The sequence below is a fragment of the Schistocerca piceifrons genome, chromosome 7 (assembly GCF_021461385.2).
Source record: "Schistocerca piceifrons isolate TAMUIC-IGC-003096 chromosome 7, iqSchPice1.1, whole genome shotgun sequence".
NCBI lineage: Eukaryota > Metazoa > Arthropoda > Insecta > Orthoptera > Acrididae > Schistocerca > Schistocerca piceifrons.
The window spans coordinates 113622988-113641625 of NC_060144.1; the positions used below are offsets into that span (position 1 = coordinate 113622988).

The 18638-nt window shown below is 46.2% G+C and overlaps 1 protein-coding gene across 2 annotated transcripts in view; it reads right to left on the reverse strand.

Annotated features, from left to right (window-relative positions):
* LOC124804668 (semaphorin-2A-like) overlaps positions 1-18638 on the reverse strand; it is a 1059692-nt gene that overhangs the window by 364499 nt on the left and 676555 nt on the right. The window contains exon 1 of one of the 2 annotated variants that reach the window (XM_047264909.1): positions 4837-5187. The exons of the other annotated variant lie outside the window; for it this stretch is intronic. Within the exon in view, the coding sequence (XP_047120865.1) occupies positions 4837-5029 (193 nt within the window). The 5' untranslated portion in view covers positions 5030-5187. Of the gene's footprint in view, positions 1-4836; positions 5188-18638 lie in introns of those variants that run through there. 2 annotated transcript variants of the gene reach the window in all.

The window sequence follows — 18638 nt, forward strand, 5'->3', positions numbered from 1 at the left end:
CCCATAAGATTTCACACACATTTTTTTTGTAACTTATCTGTTTATTGTGAGTTGCTCTTGCACAGATCATTAGCTAACATACAACTTCAAACTTGAAAAACGTTCATAGATAATACAAAGTGTAATCGGCTGGGGCTGGCATCACAGCCACAACTGGAGTTTTCCTATCGCCAGGAACAAAATGAGAACAGAAGGAAACTCATTAAAAACGGTACCCATTGCTTGACGGCAATGACGGGTACGGTTTTTAATGAGCTTCAGTGTTCACACTTCGTGCGTGTTTACGTATGAGAATCATAGCGCGATGCCATTGCCATACGACTTTTTTGTTCCCATCGACCACGAATAGTAAAGAAATGGGATCACTTTCAAAACCACAGCCATTTCCTAACGAGAGTTATGGGTGTAGTTTCTTTTTTCGAGCTTCATTTCATAACGCCTTATGACAATCATAGGATTAATGTCACTCCCAATGCATAAACTTTATTACTGACGACATAGTATCAAGTATGATAAGTAGGCGGCTCGACATTTAATGACGCTGTAATTATCCGTGCAATAGAAACTGAAAGTACAGAGTGCTCTTGTTCAATAATATACCATAAAATTTCTTTGGACAATATGAGCTCCTTTAAACACTTTTAAATGATCGTTCGATCTCCAGTAGCTATTAAACTATTGTCCACTACTTTGTTCATGTGAATCGATCTCTTAATTTTCTCATGCTCCGTCATAAACTGCTCTAGATTTTCTAGTCGCCATCTCCACAATAATTTATTCCTTTGCTTCTCCTCCTTCCGTCATCAGATCCACTACTCACAGTTGCCTTACTGCAGGACCCACCAAATGAGGCATCTCGCAGGCAATGACATAAAAGTGGAAACTCACGTGTACGCTAACAAGGTCTCCTTCTGGCGGTATACTTCCACTGGATATTGTGTCGTCTATACATATTACTAAATTAAACCTCCACACCACTCTCTTATGTGTATGTGTCAAGACTGATCTCAGGGACGACTGTAGGACTTTTCATAAGGTTTTCACTAACAGACAGATTCAAGACGAAAGTTTGTGTAAATAATTTACAGTTACAGTAATGAGGAGTGTGTATTATATTCAGTGCCGTCTGTTCCATATGTAATTAGCGTTAGGAGTGACATCGCGTAGCAATGCTGGGCGCTATGAGCTGCCGGCTGCTGTGGCCGAGCGATTCTAGGCGCTTCAGTCTGGATCCGCGCGACCTCTACGGTCGCAGGTTCGAATCCTGCCTCGGGCATGGATGTGTGTGACGTCCTTAGGTTAGTTAGGTTTAAGTAGTTCTAAGTTCTAGGGGACTGATGACCTCAGATGTTAAGTCCGATAGTGCTTAGAGCCATTTGAACCATTTTTTCGCTGTGAGTTAATCATCTACAGAGGAGGCGGTATCTGGCGGGAAAAGTAGTAAAGCAAACAGCCACCGTATCTTCCGAAAGCGGCGAAACTTGACCAGAATCTATACATAAATGGTCCAGTCATATTAATGTGACATCTGTCAGAAGCCTGAATAGCCACCTTTTGTAGCGCACACTTGCAGGAAGTTCCTCAGTGAGATTCTCGAAGATACTAACAGGGATGCGGAGCCATGCGATTCCAGTACCGTGGCCATCTGCGGTAGGATTATCGGTTGCGGAGGATCCATGGTACGAACTGCCCGTCCGAGGTGGTCCCACAGATTGTCGCTTGGGTTTAAATCTTGGGAGTCTAACGGCCAGGAGAGTACGGTAAACCACATCTTGGTGCTCTTCAAACCACACATGTGCCCTGCGAGCTAAGTGACACTTTGCATTGTCACGGTGGCAGATGCCATCGCTCCGAGGAAGAAACAAACAGCATGCAGGGGTGGACATGGTTGGCTCTGAGCACTATGGGACTAAACATCCGTGGTCATCAGTCCCCTAGAACTTAGAACTACCTAAACCTACCTACCTAAGGACATCACACACATCCATGCCCGAGGCAGGATTCGAACCTGCGACCGTAGCGGTCGCGCGGTTCCAGACTGTAGCGCCTAGAACCGCTCGGCCACTCCGGCCGGCGAATATAGTCTGTGGTTCATTTATATGACTGGACTGTGTACTATAAATTAAAGTCCCCTGCCGCGTTTTTCTGTCTGAAAGTGAAAGTTAATTAAGGACTGTAGGGTTTTCGCTAATAGACTGATTCACGAGGAGTATTTGCGTATACAATTTATCGCCACTTCGCCAGACAAGCCGTCCCGCAGTAGATACTTAGCGCTACTCTTGCGAAGCTGGGGCACATTGCTAGTAATATCTAATTTGAATATATGCATATATTTTTACGCATTTCCGTGCCATCAACTTCCAACTGCTTTTTAGTTATTCTTACCTATGACTTGTTAAAAAGTCAGTTAGTGATGTCAGATTGCCACATGCCTCGAAGACTGCCACACGCCTGGAAGGTCACTGACAGTAACTTTGCAAACTAGCATGATCTGATATTTGTACGTCGGAAATTTGCAAAGATCGCTAAACGTTTTAAATGTAGCGAAGGGACAACTGCGAAACATAAATCTGGTCACCCGTTAAAGCACAGTGCGACCACCGTCGTCGAATAGTAATACCGAAAAGCTCAAGTAGCACTTTCTTATACGATGCTTTCCGCTAGTAATAGTACTACTCGTTAAAAAACAGTATTCATGGTCATGAAGAATGTGCTCAAAAAAGGAGATCTTTATGTCAGCTGATATACGGGACTCATAGACATAGGATCTGTTAATTGTGAGCCGGCCAGAGTGGCCGTGCGGTTCTAGGCGCTACAGTCTGGAGCCGAGCGACCGCTACGGTCGCAGGTTCGAATCCTGCCTCGGACATGGATAGGTTAGTTAGGTTTAATTAGTTCGAAGTTCTAGGCGACTGACGACCTCAGAAGTTAAGTCGCATAGTGCTCAGAGCCATTTGAACCATTTTTTTTAATTGTGCAGTGAACGTTAATGGAATTAGTTTTATCACCTCAATCATATTTCCTTCAAAGTGGGGGACAGAAGTTTTGCTATGAATTACCAACGTTTTCCAACAGCTCTAGCAACAGAACTTGACCGTAAGTTAAGTGATACGGATCTCTGGCTGTCACACAGAACTGCTAGGGTAATACTTTCACAGTATTTCCTGCCTTATTTGAGGAACAACCTAACTTATCGATGTGTATTCCTCATTTTAATAATGTGTTACATTTTACTTTCTTCATGGGTATTAATAGGGAATTCATCTTCATACTGATAAAACAAATTATTACGAAAGTTTCATCTAAGCACCAGCCCACGTACAGTGTGAGAAGGTACTGGAAGCCTCTTGTCTGTACAGGACAAATAAAACAATAAATCAAGAAATAAATATGTGGAGACGATTGGGTAAAAAAATATTACGGCCTATTAATAATGCGTAAGACTAGTTTTCGAAATTGCGCTCTTTTCTTCACGCTGTGTACCAATAACATTCAGTTAACAATGAACAAGTGATTGTAAAATTTAGGTGATGTTGACAGACGGAAATCGATTAAATTTATTCGGAGACGTTATTTTGAAACTTGCCTCGTAATTATGAAATTTGAAGGACTTATGTACGTTAACATGACGAATAATTAAATAGCTTTGAAATAAATCATACATTTAGTTGTTTAAAGCAGTGAACCTCATAAATTTTTGCACTCTGAAACCCCTTATTGCAACAGTTATGGGGCTATGGATTTCGTATGGAAAGGATACGTAACTTTATCGCCGTTGGAGGAAATGCTGCCTCTCATTCTGCAATAATTGGTAGTACAGCTAGGACTAAGCAACCTGTTCTTAAGCTACAATAAATATTATTGTAGTCAAATTTCGCATCGTTTCTCCATCATTCGCGACTAACAGTTCGGTATGACTATTTGTACCTTCCAAATGAATAATCTTCAGAAATTTAGTCTCCATCTTTATTTTATACTCTCTCAAATGACGGAGACGTGCTGACATGCAAAACTGCTTCTAAATCAGTTTCTGGCATCTCTATAGGCCGTTCGTGTTATTTGTTTATGTTCGTTTATGTTCTGTAACAATCTTGTCAATAATATATTTGCTTCTAATGTAAAGTAAGTTACAGAGTTTCCTTTTAAAATGTCCTAAACCAGTTTTAAAATCATATTTTTCAGGAACTTTAAAGAGTCATCATTTACTCTTTAGAAGCGACTTTGTGACATGGCCGATCCCCTTTTCCTGCCGAAGTAAAAAGTTATTCACACTGGTCGTTATCGCTCTAATATAAATACAACACAATGTTGTGAAACATCTTACCTTACTATGATACTGCATAAGATACAGTCACAACACCTCTAGATCACGTTTACTAAATATTTTTAGCAAAAAGTAAGTTTCCTGTTTGTTGCAACATGCGTACACTCTGCACATAGATAAATGTTCTGTAATCTTACAGAACATCACCTACGACGAACAGGAAAACAATGTAATGTTGTAGAGGTGTAATTTCCATCTTGGTCATTTTTCTATTTTTTTAGACGTTTTGGCTTAGTCATCATCAGAATCGCATTAAAAGAACGTCGATATGAAGTACGTCATCAGATTCCATGTATAAGTCCTTAGTGCAACAACAACAACAACAAAACGGCGTACGAGACGGAAGATTACGTTAACTAGTAACATTATGATGGCAGACTCGTACAGTGCCCTTAAGACAAGATCAAACTACGACATTCCATTAGTACAAACACTTTTATTCCATACAGTTTAAGCCGTTCGCCGTTTTGCCAAAGAGCATATCTTGGTACGAAGTGAAGTCCCGAATTTACCTGTACGGTATCTCGTCCTCCGGGGTACTTTCTCCTTGCCGCCCCCGCTGTCCCCTCCACGACAACCACCGCCACCGCCAGATCCAGCAGAAGCCCGTGGCTGGTGGTGGTGGTCCTTAAGTGCCACTGCTGCCAACGGCACAACTACTCCCGTGAAAACGAGCAGGAGGATCGCCGCAGCCGAACTATGCATTTTGAAGTTACTGTGACGAGTGTAACGCGTGACGCTCGCAGCTAACGTTACGCGCAGCTGGCTGGAGGCTCCTCCATGGCGCACACCGACTACGTGGGCTGCGCGGCGAGCGGAGGGTTGCTCGCCGCTCGGGCACGGCTGCTCACTGTTGCTCGCGCCGCGGCTGCCAGCGTACGACTGCGCGTCACTTGTTCCGCGGACCGAGAAACAAGTGGAGCTTGCCGACGGCGCCCGAGCTGCGGCGGCGGCGACCGAATCGGGCGAACTGGAGAAGAAAAGTAAATAAAGGAGTCCGGCGGGCGGGATACGTGCGCCCGGGCCGCGAGTTTTATGGGCGCCTTAAAACAGCCCGCGCCGAGCGCTGCTTTACTACGCGGCGGTTCGCTACTTCCCCAGAATTTGAATTTTAAAAATGCAACGTAGCAGGTGAGTCGACTGCCGCGCTACACCTCCCCACACCTGCAGAGTAGATTTCGAGTGATTCGCGGAACGAAACGCTGCACAGCTGTGACGCTTTCCATATTTCATCGCGTTTCGAAAATGCTCTCTGTTACTGTCGACGAATCCCCCCTTCTCATTTCGCTATAATTTTACGACATTTAAGAACGAGAAACAGAACTTTACTGTCAGCGTTACGAATCGGATTTCACATGCAGCACTTCATTAGGCAATAATTCACTGCATAAGTCATTCTGTTAAATCTTCTCAGGCCCCCTCCCCGCCTCTCTCTCTTAGCGATCGTAGTTTCAAGCGATTTATAACGGTTCTCGCTTACTCATAACGGCAAATCTACAACTTCATATCTTGGCATTTCTATGTGTGAGGATGTATATCTGGGATTAGTGTCTTCACATAGGGGTCCACAGCCTCACTGTAATCTCTAAATGATCATCACGGAATCATCCTATATATCACATTAGTGGCCAGTTTCGGCCTTTGGCCATTTTCAAATGTCGGGCGAATATAATAAAAAAAAACAGTAAGCAGATAAAACACATTGGCGAACATCGTTACGCTTCCATATTGCAGCTGTTGTTATATATATAACAACAGGTCATGTAAATACAGGTAGTAAGTACTTAACTTGTTGTACAAGGTGTGCCTGGAAGCAGGATGTGCTGTGCAAGACCATTGTTGTGTGCATAGTTCCGCGTAGTCAGCGCGTACACAACTTTCCCACTAGAGCGCGCCCCGCTAAGCACAACAGTGCAGGCGCAGCGCTCGTCCGTCTCCGCACTACGAGATGGCGCTGCCATAGAGACGGACCAAATTCTGCTTCCGCCGATCCGCGTATTAATATGTAACGCAGCCAATGAGATTGCTGCTAACGTAGAACCTTTTCTCCTCGTGGATCACACTAGCGCAGTGATACATGAACGTGCGAGGTATTATAACGAGTGTAGAGACCTCCGATTAGTCAGCCTACATTTGTCTGTACCAGTCTGCATTAGTCTGTACCAGCCTGTACGAGTTCTACATTTGTCTGTACCAGTCTATAGTCAAGTTTCAGTCTGCGCCTAATAAGATTACCATATTCCTGAACATAGCCATGAAGATAAATGTATAGACACTTTTGTCAAGTATCAGAGATATATGTGAGAATAAGATTAACGTACCAATACCGAAGGAACTTCAGATTGTCAATAGTAAATAGCATCCAGAACCAAGTTAAGTAATTTTTATGCTTGTTATTATTTTAATAAATGTGTGTGAAAATTAATCAAGTTCTGCTTAAAGTTGGGCACTGTCAATCTGCTACACTAAGCGTGCAAGCAGCATTTCTATCGTCTGACCTAACGGCAGAAGATAAATACGCCACGATAAGACCACGAGACATACTGCTGACACTCGCCTACTTCGTTAGAGCGACAAGTCAAATAATCTGATGGTGTGTGTACTGAAGGTCTTACTGTACGGACATCACAACCATATTATGTAAGTAATTTACCAACAATTTTAATACGCAAGCATACTAATCGAACAAACTAAGTTGACACTCGGCGCTATGGCTGATGATAGCGACCGTAAATGCAATTTTCCATTTACAGTCGCCCCCATCAGCCACTGTGCCGAGTGTCAGCTTAATTTGTGCGAATAATAATGATGTTCATTAGTGTGTCTTACCTGTTTACAGTGCACACCCTAAGAGCTATGAGCACTTGTTATATCAGCTACTGTGAAACTTCTGAAAAAAATGCTTATAGTCCTTGAGATGTGCACCTTAGAGCCCATGGTTCAAATGGTTCAAATGGCTCTGAGCACTATGGGACTTAACATCTATGGTCATCAGTCCCCTAGAACTTAGAACTACTTAAACCTAACTAACCTAAGGACATCACACAACACCCAGCCATCACGATAGAGCCCATGCCTATTGGACTTTTTTTTCTTGTTTTGGTTCATACTACTTCCTCCCAAGAAACATTTTCCCTTCTCTACCTAAAAGTTTGTAATACCATCACAGACTCACACTGTAATACATGGTGCACTAAAGCTATCTTGCTTAATACAACTGACAGCCTACGATGGTTTTGAAAATGGTTTCATCATTTAAATCTGGGATGCTGAAAACGTTGGATCTGATCCAGTGTAATCACCCATCAAGCGTAACTGATGATGCCGTCTTTCTTGACCATTATACCAAGTTTACAGTGCTTCTGGAATTCGTGAATTTACCTCTTCGCATACTTGGCATTAATCTATGATTCCGACCACGTGTCCCTCAGCTACATACATGCATCCTTAATATTGGCTCAAGGAAACGTGTTCCACTAACTTACTGCACAGGAGCAACCACATGTACTCATGCAGCGCTCCTGCTATTGTCTTCCGTAAGTTTTGCCCATCTCGACGGTTACTGCGGTATTTCGAGGCGTGCAGTAGCAGATATGGTGTCTCCGGAACTCACTTTCTCCACCAAACTAGCTCTTAGAGTAATAGGTTTTCGGGCTGTATGGGTTATAAATGACAAACATATGTGTTCTGCACGAGTTGAATCTACAAGAAGTAGATTATATGGTGAAAGTTCATTGTTTCGATTTGGTAATCTGCTTTACGAATCCTTCATATTAAACCCCGCTGTTGCGCTTGCGAAAGTTTCGCCATCTGCTAAGTACTACTACTCGTTCAGATTGCGTTATCAAGAATCTTATTCAGTACATCGGAGTGAATTTAAGGATGAAACCGGATTATTCATGAATAACCAGCTTTAAATTTGCAAGAAGTGGTATGCTTCCAACGTGTTATGTCTTAGAAAAATTCAGTATTTTTGTATCATTCGCGTTGTGTATAGAAACCCGTGGGTCAACTACTTTAGGGGGTATGAGTACTTTAAAACTGAACAGTGTATTACGGACTTATATTAAAAATGTAAAAGCTGCCACATTACTGTATTGTTCTACGACAGCCGGCCGCAGTGGTCTCGCGGTTCTAGGCGCTTAGTCCGGAACCGCGCGACTGCTACGGTCGCAGGTTCGAAACCTGCCTCGGGCATGGATGTGTGTGATGTCCTTAGGTTAGTTAGGTTTGAGTAGTTCTAAGTTCTAGGGGACTGATGACCACCGATGTTAAGTCCCATAGTGCTCAGAGCCATACTTATTTAAGTAGTAGTAGTAGTTCTACGACATACACAATGTGATCAAAAGTATCCGGACACCTGCCTGAAAATGACTTACAAGTTCGTGGCGCCCACTATCGATAATGCTGGAATTCAGTATAGTGTTGGCCCACCCTTAGCCTTGATGACAGCTTCCACTCTCGCAGGCAGGTTTCTTGGGGAATGGCAGCCCATTCTTCACGGAGTGCTGCACTGACGAGAGTTATCGAAGTCGGTCTGTGAGGTCTGGCACGAAGTCGGCGTTCCAAAACATCACAAAGGTGTTCTAAAAGGTTCAGGCCAGGACTTTGCAGGACAGTCCATTATAGCGATGTTACTGCCGTGTAGGCCCTAGTCACTCCGCCACAGACTGTGCACTATGAACAGGTGCTCAATCGTGTTGAAAGATGCAATCGCCATCCCCCATATTGCTCTTTAACAGTGGGAAACAAGAAGGTGCTTAAAACATCAAAGTACACCTATGCTGAGATAGTGTCATGCAAAACAACAAGGGGTGCAAGGCCCCTCCCTGAAAAACACGATCATACCATAACACCACCGCCTCCGAATTTTACTGTTTGCACTACACGCTGGCAGATGACGTTCATCGGGCATTCGCCATAACCATACGCTGCCATCGGATGGCGACATTGTGTACCGTGATTGATCACTCCACACAATGTTTTTCCACTGTTCAATCGGCCAATGTTTACGATCCTTACACCAAGCAAGGCGTCATTTGGCATTTACCGGCGTGATGTGTGGTTTATGAGCAGCCGATCGACCATGAAATCCAAGTTTTCTCACCTCCCGCCCAACTGACATAGTACTTGCAGTGGATCCTGATGCACCTTGAAATTTCTGTCTGATGGTCTGGATAGATGTCTGCCTATTGACATTACGACCCTCTTCAACTGTCGGCGGTCTCTGTCAGTCAGCCGACAAGGTCGGCCTGCCTGTACGCTTTTGTGCTGTACGTGTCCCTTCACGTTTCCACTTCATTATCACATCGGAAACAGTGGACCTAGGGATGTTTGGGAGTGTGGAAATCTCGCGTACATACGTATGACGCATGTGAGAGCCAATCATCTGACGTTCGAAGTCCTTGAGTTCCGCGGAGCGCCTCAGTCTGCTCTCTCAAGATGTCTAATGACTACTGACGTCACTAATACGGAGTACCTGACAGTAGGTGGCAGTACAATGCACCTAATATGAAAAATTTATGTTTCTCTGGATGTCTGGATACTTTGGATCATATAGTGTACTAAGCATATACGATCTGTTACAAAACGATACCCACCAACTTCGAAGTTTGTAGAGGGTTTCTTGAGGAATAAATTGCGGATAGGAACACGAGTCCGGAAGCAACACTGCAGAGCGTCAAAGTTACGGGCCACCCCTCTGACAGCAAATATGACTTTGTACGCTGGCGCAAGAACGTCTCGCAATGTTGTTTGTTATTCAGTAATCGCCACTGAATGCCACGATCGCCATTGAGAAGACGGAGTCACTTGCTACGTAGACAGGTCTTGTCTCCTTTAAATGTGGTACTCCGCTGCCTCGGTGGATGATTGTGTGGGATACGAGTTTCCACCCGCGGTCTATTTTTCTCCTGTACACGGAAAAACACTGAAGATTTTAGAACATTCCAGGAGAAAAATAAACTGCGAATGTAAACCAGTGTCCGAAACCGTCATTCATCAAGGCAACAGAGCATCGCATGCGTAGGAGACAAGGCCTGTATGCGCAGCAGTTAGCTCCATCTTCTCCACTGGCGTTCGCGGGATTTAGTCGCGATCACCGAATAACAAACAACGTTGAGAGACGTTCCGACTGCGGTCCGTCAGCGTACGAAGTCACGTTTGCTGCCAAAGGGCTGGCCTAGCGGCAGGCGCCGGCACCTGTGAGTTCGACGTTCTTGTCGTCGTTGGATGACGTCACTGGACACGGGTTCCTATCCTCAATTTGTTACTCAAGACACCCTCTACAACCCCTCGAAGCAGGTGGATATAGTTTTGTAACACTACGTAAATAGAACCATATGGATACTCCTGTAGCAGAAATAATCAGGTATGTTCTGATACATTTGCTTGTAGATGTGATGTAGGCGCAGCATTGTATATCTTAGCCTAAGTGTTCGTTATTTTTCTTAACTCTATAGATCTGAAGATATCAGCACAGAATGGAAACCGGTCATATCATTAAAAATATAAAGGATGTTTTACAATTCCTTCAACATGCATCTAAGTGTTGTAGACGGAGGTTAGTAGATATACACTCCTGGAAATTGAAATAAGAACACCGTGAATTCATTGTCCCAGGAAGGGTAAACTTTATTGACACATTCCTGGGATCAGATACATCACATGATCACACTGACAGAACCACAGGCACATAGACACAGGCAACAGAGCATGCACAATGTCGGCACTAGTAAAGTGTATATCCACCTTTCGCAGCAATGCAGGCTGCTATTCTCCCATGGAGACGATCGTAGAGATGCTGGATGTAGTCCTGTGGAACGGCTTGCCATGCCATTTCCACCTGGCGCCTCAGTTGGACCAGCGTTCGTGCTGGACGTGCAGACCGCGTGAGACGACGCTTCATCCAGTCCCAAACATGCTCAATGGGGGACAGATCCGGAGATCTTGCTGGCCAGGGTAGTTGACTTACACCTTCTAGAGCACGTTGGGTGGCACGGGATACATGCGGACGTGCATTGTCCTGTTGGAACAGCAAGTTCCCTTGCCGGTAGAACGATGGGTTCGATGACGGTTTGGATGTACCGTGCACTATTCAGTGTCCCCTCGGCGATCACCAGTGGTGTACGGCCAGTGTAGGAGATCGCTCCCCACACCATGATGCCAGGTGTTGGCCCTGTGTGCCTCGGTCGTATGCAGTCCTGATTGTGGCGCTCACCTGCACGGCGCCAAACACGCATACGACCATCATTGGCACCAAGGCAGAAGCGACTCTCATCGCTGAAGACGACACGTCTCCATTCGTCCCTCCATTCACGCCTGTCGCGACACCACTGGAGGCGGGCTGCACGATGTTGGGGCGTGAGCGGAAGACGGCCTAACGGTGTGCGGGACCGTAGCCCAGCTTCATGGAGACGGTTGCGAATGGTCCTCGCCGATACCCCAGGAGCAACAGTGTCCCTAATTTGCTTGGAAGTGGCGGTGCGGTCCCCTACGGCACTGCGTAGGATCCTACGGTCTTGGCGTGCATCCGTGCGTCGCTGCGGTCCGGTCCCAGGTCGACGGGCACGTGCACCTTCCGCCGACCACTGGCGACAACATCGATGTACTGTGGAGACCTCACGCCCCACGTGTTGAGCAATTCGGCGGTACGTCCACCCGGCCTCCCGCATGCCCACTATACGCCCTCGCTCAAAGTCCGTCAACTGCACATACGGTTCACGTCCACGCTGTCGCGGCATGCTACCAGTGTTAAAGACTGCGATGGAGCTCCGTATGCCACGGCAAACTGGCCGACACTGACGGCGGCGGTGCACAAATGCTGCGCAGCTAGCGCCATTCGACGGCCAACACCGCGGTTCCTGGTGTGTCCGCTGTGCCGTGCGTGTGATCATTGCTTGTACAGCCCTCTCGCAGTGTCCGGAGCAAGTATGGTGGGTCTGACACACCGGTGTCAATGTGTTCTTTTTTCCATTTCCAGGAGTGTAGTTTTGATAAGGAATACATATCCGAAATTGACTGTTTGGATAGAAATAAATTTGAAGATCGGAACACTCCCGCTTAACGATGCACACAGAGAGTCTACAATGAGTTCTGACCTGTGTGCTCTACGGGAGGTCACGATATGGGTATTACTTCTAACACTCGTCGTCGTGTTCTTTCTACGTGGCTGAGGACGTCGTCCTCAAAGTCAAGAATGCTGTGCGTCCCTGCAGTGCCACAGTCACACTGCGAACGTACCAGTTTCTCGCAGCCGTTGTTGTAGTCTGCCGCAAATGGTATGTGGTGTCATAATTAAAGAAGGAACTGACGACTGCACCCTCTTCTCAGCTTGTGTACGTCCCGATAAGCGGCAGATTTGAAAGTGATCTGATCGTCAATCTTATTTTATATCCAAATGTTCAAAAATGTTCAAATGTGTGTGAAATCTTATGGGACTTAACTGCGAAGGTTATCAATCCCTAAGATTACACACTACGTAACCTGAATTATGCTAAGGACAAACACGCACACCCGTGCCCGAGGGAGGACTCGAACCTCCGCCGGGTCCAGCCGCACAGTCCATGACTGCAGCGCCCAAGACCGCGCGGCTAATCCCGCGTGCCTATATCCAAATGGTGCATTTCCGGACATGGATTCTGATCAAAACTATATCTACTAAGTCCGCTCTACAGCCCCTAGAACCCTGTAATAGTACTTGTGAAACGCCCCCCTAGACATTTACTGATTTTCTACAAACATGTAGCACGTCAACTTTCGTAATTTCAATACAATAGATTTATCTTGCAAAAGATGAGAAAAGGAAGAGGATGGAACGAAAGTAATCATCAAGTTTCAACTTCCGTCCTTCCTGGCCAGTCCATTAAAAGGGATGTTACGAAACGATACCGACAGACTTGAAGGGGTTGCAGAGGGTGTCTTGCGGAACAAATTAAGGGTAGGAACCCGTGTCCGGAAATGTCGTCTAACGAAGCTGCTGCTAGGCCACCCATTCGACAGTAAACGTGGCTTTTTACGCTGTAGGGACATGGGCGGAACGTCTCACTATGCTGCTTTTTATTCAGTGATCGTGTCTGATTGCCACGATCGACAATGGTGAAGTTAAAGCTAGCTGCTCTACAGACAGGCCTTGTCTTCTATGAATGCGATTCTCTGTTGCGTCGTTGGATGACAGTTCCCGACACTGATTTCCAACGGCATTTTATTTTTGTGCTGTATACGGAAAAATGTTGGAGATTTTAAGGGATTACAGGAGGAAAATAAACTGCGGATGGAAACCCCTGTGCGAAACCGTCATTCACCGAAACAACATTCATAGGAGACAAGGCGTGTCTAAGCAGCAGCTAGCTCCTTATTCTCCAGTGTCGATCGTGGCCATCAGTCGCGATCACTGAATAGCAGACAATATTGCGAGACGTTCCGCGTACGATCCGTTAGCGTACAAAGTGAAGTTTGCTGCCGAGGGGTTGGCGCATCGGCAACGCTCTGCAGCGTCGTTGGATGACGTTTCTGGACACGGGTTCCTATCCTCAATTGCTTCCTCAATACATCCTCTATAACTCCTCGTAGTTTGTGAATATCGTTTTGTAGCATACTGTATATAGCCAGTATTGTTGGGATTAGTGTAACACCGAAGTTCGCAGAGAACTAACCACGCCATATAGGCTATTATGAAGGTGGGGTCGCCATTCCCAAAAGTATTTAGAAGCTAACGGCAGGTACTCACCTCTGGGGGAGGAATCCTTGTTCCCCTTCTGTCTGCGTCTAGTGTACTTCACATGATCACTGGTGACAAAGTTTCTCAAAGAGTTGCGCATCTTATAACTGAAAACGGGGGCGAGGTGTTGGCACCAACCCGGTGTTTACCTAGAGGGAGGTAGTAAACCACCTACAAACCATATACAGGCTGTATGAATGCAGAATCTCACGGCGTAACGTTGAATAAAATGTTCTCGGGTTTCCAACCGCGTCAAACTACACGAGCTTTCGGCCAAGCACTCCTTGGCCATTGTCAAGTGATATGGCTGCCAGTGGGCTGTTGGTGCGCCCTTATATACGCTAGCTGCCGGCTGTGACGTCACTGGTGCCCTTGACAGTGCCATATATGGGCATGTTTTGAGTCGGCGTTCGATGTGCCCTCTTCAACCGCGCTATCGCCGGATCCCACGCAGCGCTGAGCTGCGAGCCACCGTCTCTACCTTCAGGGTGTTTTGCGTTAAGTTTTGTTTCAATAGTTTCCTTTATTAAACTGTCCCAGAAGCCGTTAGCACGAGCCACGACAGAGGTATCGTCCAATTTTATGTGGTGACCGATTTCTAATGGATACTCAGATAACGCAGATTTCTCTGGATAGCGTAGGCGATAAAACCTCTGATATTCTTTCCTGCGTTGTTCCACAGTGCGCACTGTTTGTCCGATGTACTTCTGGCCACACTCACAAAGTATTTCATAGACTCCAGGTGTTCTGAGACCTACTGCGTCTTTAACTGGTCTCAGTAATTGACGGATTTTCGTTGGAGGCCTGAAGATTGATTTGACGTTGTGTCTTTTCAACAGGCGGCTTATCTTGCCCGACACAGAGCCACAGAATGGCAGCAAAGCAAGTTTCTTTTCCTGCTCTTCGTCGGTCAAATCAATCTTCAGGGCTCCAATGGAAATCCGTCAATTACTGAGACCAGCTGAAGACGCAGTAGGTCTCAGAACACCTGGAGTCTACGAAATACGTTGTGAGTGTGGCCAGAAGTACATCGGACAAACAGTGCGCACTGTGGAACAACGCAGGAAAGAACATGAGATGTATTATCGCCTAGGCCTACAGACAGACATCTGCGTTAGCTGATCATGCGTTAGAAAACGGTCACCACATAAAATTTAACGGTACCTCTGTCGTGGCTCGCACCAACGTCTTCTGGGACAGTTTAATAAAGGAAGCTATTGAAATAAAAATTAACGCAAAACACCCTGAATAGAGACGGTGGCATCCAGCTGAGCGCTGCGCGGCTGAAGAGGGCACATCGAACGCCGACTCAAAACATGCCCATATATGGCACTGTCACGGGCACCAGTGACGTCACAGCCGGCAGCTAGCGTATATAAGGGCGCACCAACAGACCACTGGCAGTCATACCACTTGACAATGGCCAAGGAGTGCTTGGCCGAAAGCTCGCGTAGTTTTAAGCAATTGACGCGGTTGCAAACCCTATAACATTTTATTCCATATACAGGCTGGCCGCCATACCGCGTCAGTTCACAAGGAGGACTCGATGCGGAGAGGACGATCCTCTCAGAGGACTGGAAGTGACTTCTTTAGCGTGCCAAGTTTTTACTATCACTCTGAAGAAAGACGTTTCTTGCCTGCAGGTCCATGTCACTGTGGTGTGCGTACTGTAAGACCTTCGGTACACACACCGTCAGATTATTTGACTTGTCGCTCTAACGAAGTAGGCGAGTGTCAGCAATATGTCTCGTGGTCTTATCGTGGCGTGTTTATCTTCTGCCGTTAGGTCAGACGATAGAAATGCCACTTGCATGCTTAGAGTAGCAGATTAACGGTGACCAACTTTAAACAGAACTGGATTAATTTTCACACACATTTATTAAAATAATAAAAAGCATAGATATTATGTAACTTGATTCTGGATGCTGTTTACAATTGACAATCTGAAGTTCCTTTGGGTCTTGGTACATTAATCTTATTCTCACATATCTCTGATACTTGACAAAGTGTCTATACATTTATCTTCATGGCTATGTACAGGACTATGATAATCTTATTAGGCGCAGACTGAAACTTGACTATAGACTGGTACAGACAAATGCAGACCGACTAATCGGAGGTCTGTACACTCGTTATAATACTTCACGCATTCAGGTATCACTGCGCGAGTATGATCTGCGAGGAGAAAAGGTCCTGCGTTAGCAGCAATCACATTGGCTGCGTTACATATTAATACGCGGATCGGCGGAAGCAGAATTTGGTCCGTCTCTTAGGCAGCACCATCTCGTAGTGCGGAGATGGACGAGCGCTACGCCTGCGCTGTTGTGCTTAGCGGGGCGCGCTCTAGTGGGAAAGTTGTGTACGCGCTGACTACGCGGAACTACAGGGTGTTTCAAAAATGACCGGTATATTTAAAACGGCAATAAAAACTAAACGAGCAGCGATAGAAATTAACTGTTTGTTGCAATATGCTTGGGACAACAGTACATTTTCAGGCAGACAAACTTTCGAAATTACAGTAGTTACAAATTTTCAACAACAGATGGCGCTGCGGTCTGGGAAACTCTATAGTACGATATTTTCCACATATCCACCATGCGTAGCAATGATATGGCGTAGTCTCTGAATGAAATTACCCGAAATCTTTGACAATGTGTCTGGCGGAATGGCTTCACATGCAGATGAGATGTACTGCTTCAGCTGTTCAATTGTTTCTGGATTCTGGCGGTACACCTGGTCTTTCAAGTGTCCCCACAGAAAGAAGTCACAGGGGTTCATGTCTGGCGAATAGGGAGGCCAATCCACGCCGCCTCCTGTGTGTTTCGGATAGCCCAAAGCAATCACACGATCATCGAAATATTCATTCAGGAAATTAAAGACGTCGGCCGTGCGATGTGGCCGGGCACCATCTTGCATAAACCACGAGGTGTTTGCAGTGTCGTCTAAGGCAGTTTGTACCGCCACAAATTCACGAAGAATGTCCAGATGGCGTGATGCAGTAATCGTTTCGGATCTGAAAAATGGGCCAACGATTCCTTTGGAAGAAATGGCGGCCCAGACCAGTACTTTTTGAGGATGCAGGGACAATGGGACTGCAACATGGGGCTTTTCGGTTCCCCATATGCGCCAGTTCTGTTTATTGACGAAGCTGTCCAGGTAAAAATAAGCTTCGTCAGTAAACCAAATGCTGCCCACATGCATATCGCCGTCATCAATCCTGTGCACTATATCTTTAGCGAATGTCTCTTGTGCAGCAATGGTAGCGGCGCTGAGGGGTTGCCGGGTTTGAATTTTGTATGGATAGAGGTGTAAACTCTGGCGCATGAGACGATACGTGGACGTTGGCGTCATTTTGACCGCAGCTGCAACACGGCGAATGGAAACCCGAGGCCGCTGTTGGATCACCTGCTGCACTAGCTGCGCGTTGCCCTCTGTGGTTGCCGTATGCGGTCGCCCTACCTTTCCGGCACGTTCATCCGTCACGTTCCCAGTCCGTTGAAATTTTTCAAACAGATCCTTTATTGTATCGCTTTTCGGTCCTTTGGTTACATTAAACCTCCGTTGAAAACTTCGTCTTGTTGCAACAACACTATGTTCTAGGCGGTGGAATTCCAACACCAGAAAAATCCTCTGTTCTAAGGAATAAACCATGTTGTCTACAGCACACCTGCACGTTGTGAACAGCACACGCTTACAGCAGAAAGACGACGTACAGAATGGCGCACCCACAGACTGCGTTGTCTTCTATATCTTTCACATCACTTGCAGCGCCATCTGTTGTTGAAAATTGTAACTACTGTATTTTCGAAAGTTTGTCCGCCTGAAAATGTACTGTTGTCCCAAGCATATTGCAACAAACGGTGTATTTCTATCGCTGCTCGTTTAGTTTTTATTGTCGTTTCAAATATACCGGTCATTTTTGAAACACCTTGTATGTACACAACAGTCACCAACTCAGGAACATAATGAAATCACCGAGGCGCGACTCTTCTAGAGGCGTCATACGGGACAAAGGCGCGGGAGCTTCACTGTGTAGCATAACTGTAGACTTGAAACTGGAAGCAAACAAAAAATTAAAAACACGTAACCTCACGTTATGTAGTGACAGTTAAAACTTGACGTCCGCCCGTCGTATCAGTGTGAAAACAAGAAGTGTTTGGACTACTGGGAGCGAAGCGAAGAGTGGCTGTGACGGTGAAGAGGGTGACTTTTTCTCCAGAGGAGGGAAACAGTTGCATGTGGACTGGGTCTCCAAAGACGAAGTCGGAAGCAAGCGGCGATTGCGTCAGTTCTTGTAGCGCGCGAGGAGGCCTTTGAGCCGGAGTGTCGCGCCGTGTAAGTCACGTCCCCGCAATCAGCTTTGTCTCTGCAGGCGGGCGACGGCCGCGCGGCGGTAGCGGCAGTTATTATTGATCGATTTGGGCGCGTTGTGAGGCGGAGCGGCGCCTTGGCACCTGCGTGAGGACGGCCTCCCCACTCTGCAGGCGAGTCCTCAAAGGGCCGGGCCCAGCGCGCAGCAGCCAGCCACAGCAAAGGGCGCGGAAACTGCATTGGCAGGCAGGCAGTTGGCTGCCGCGGGCGACCGCAGGGCGCGGG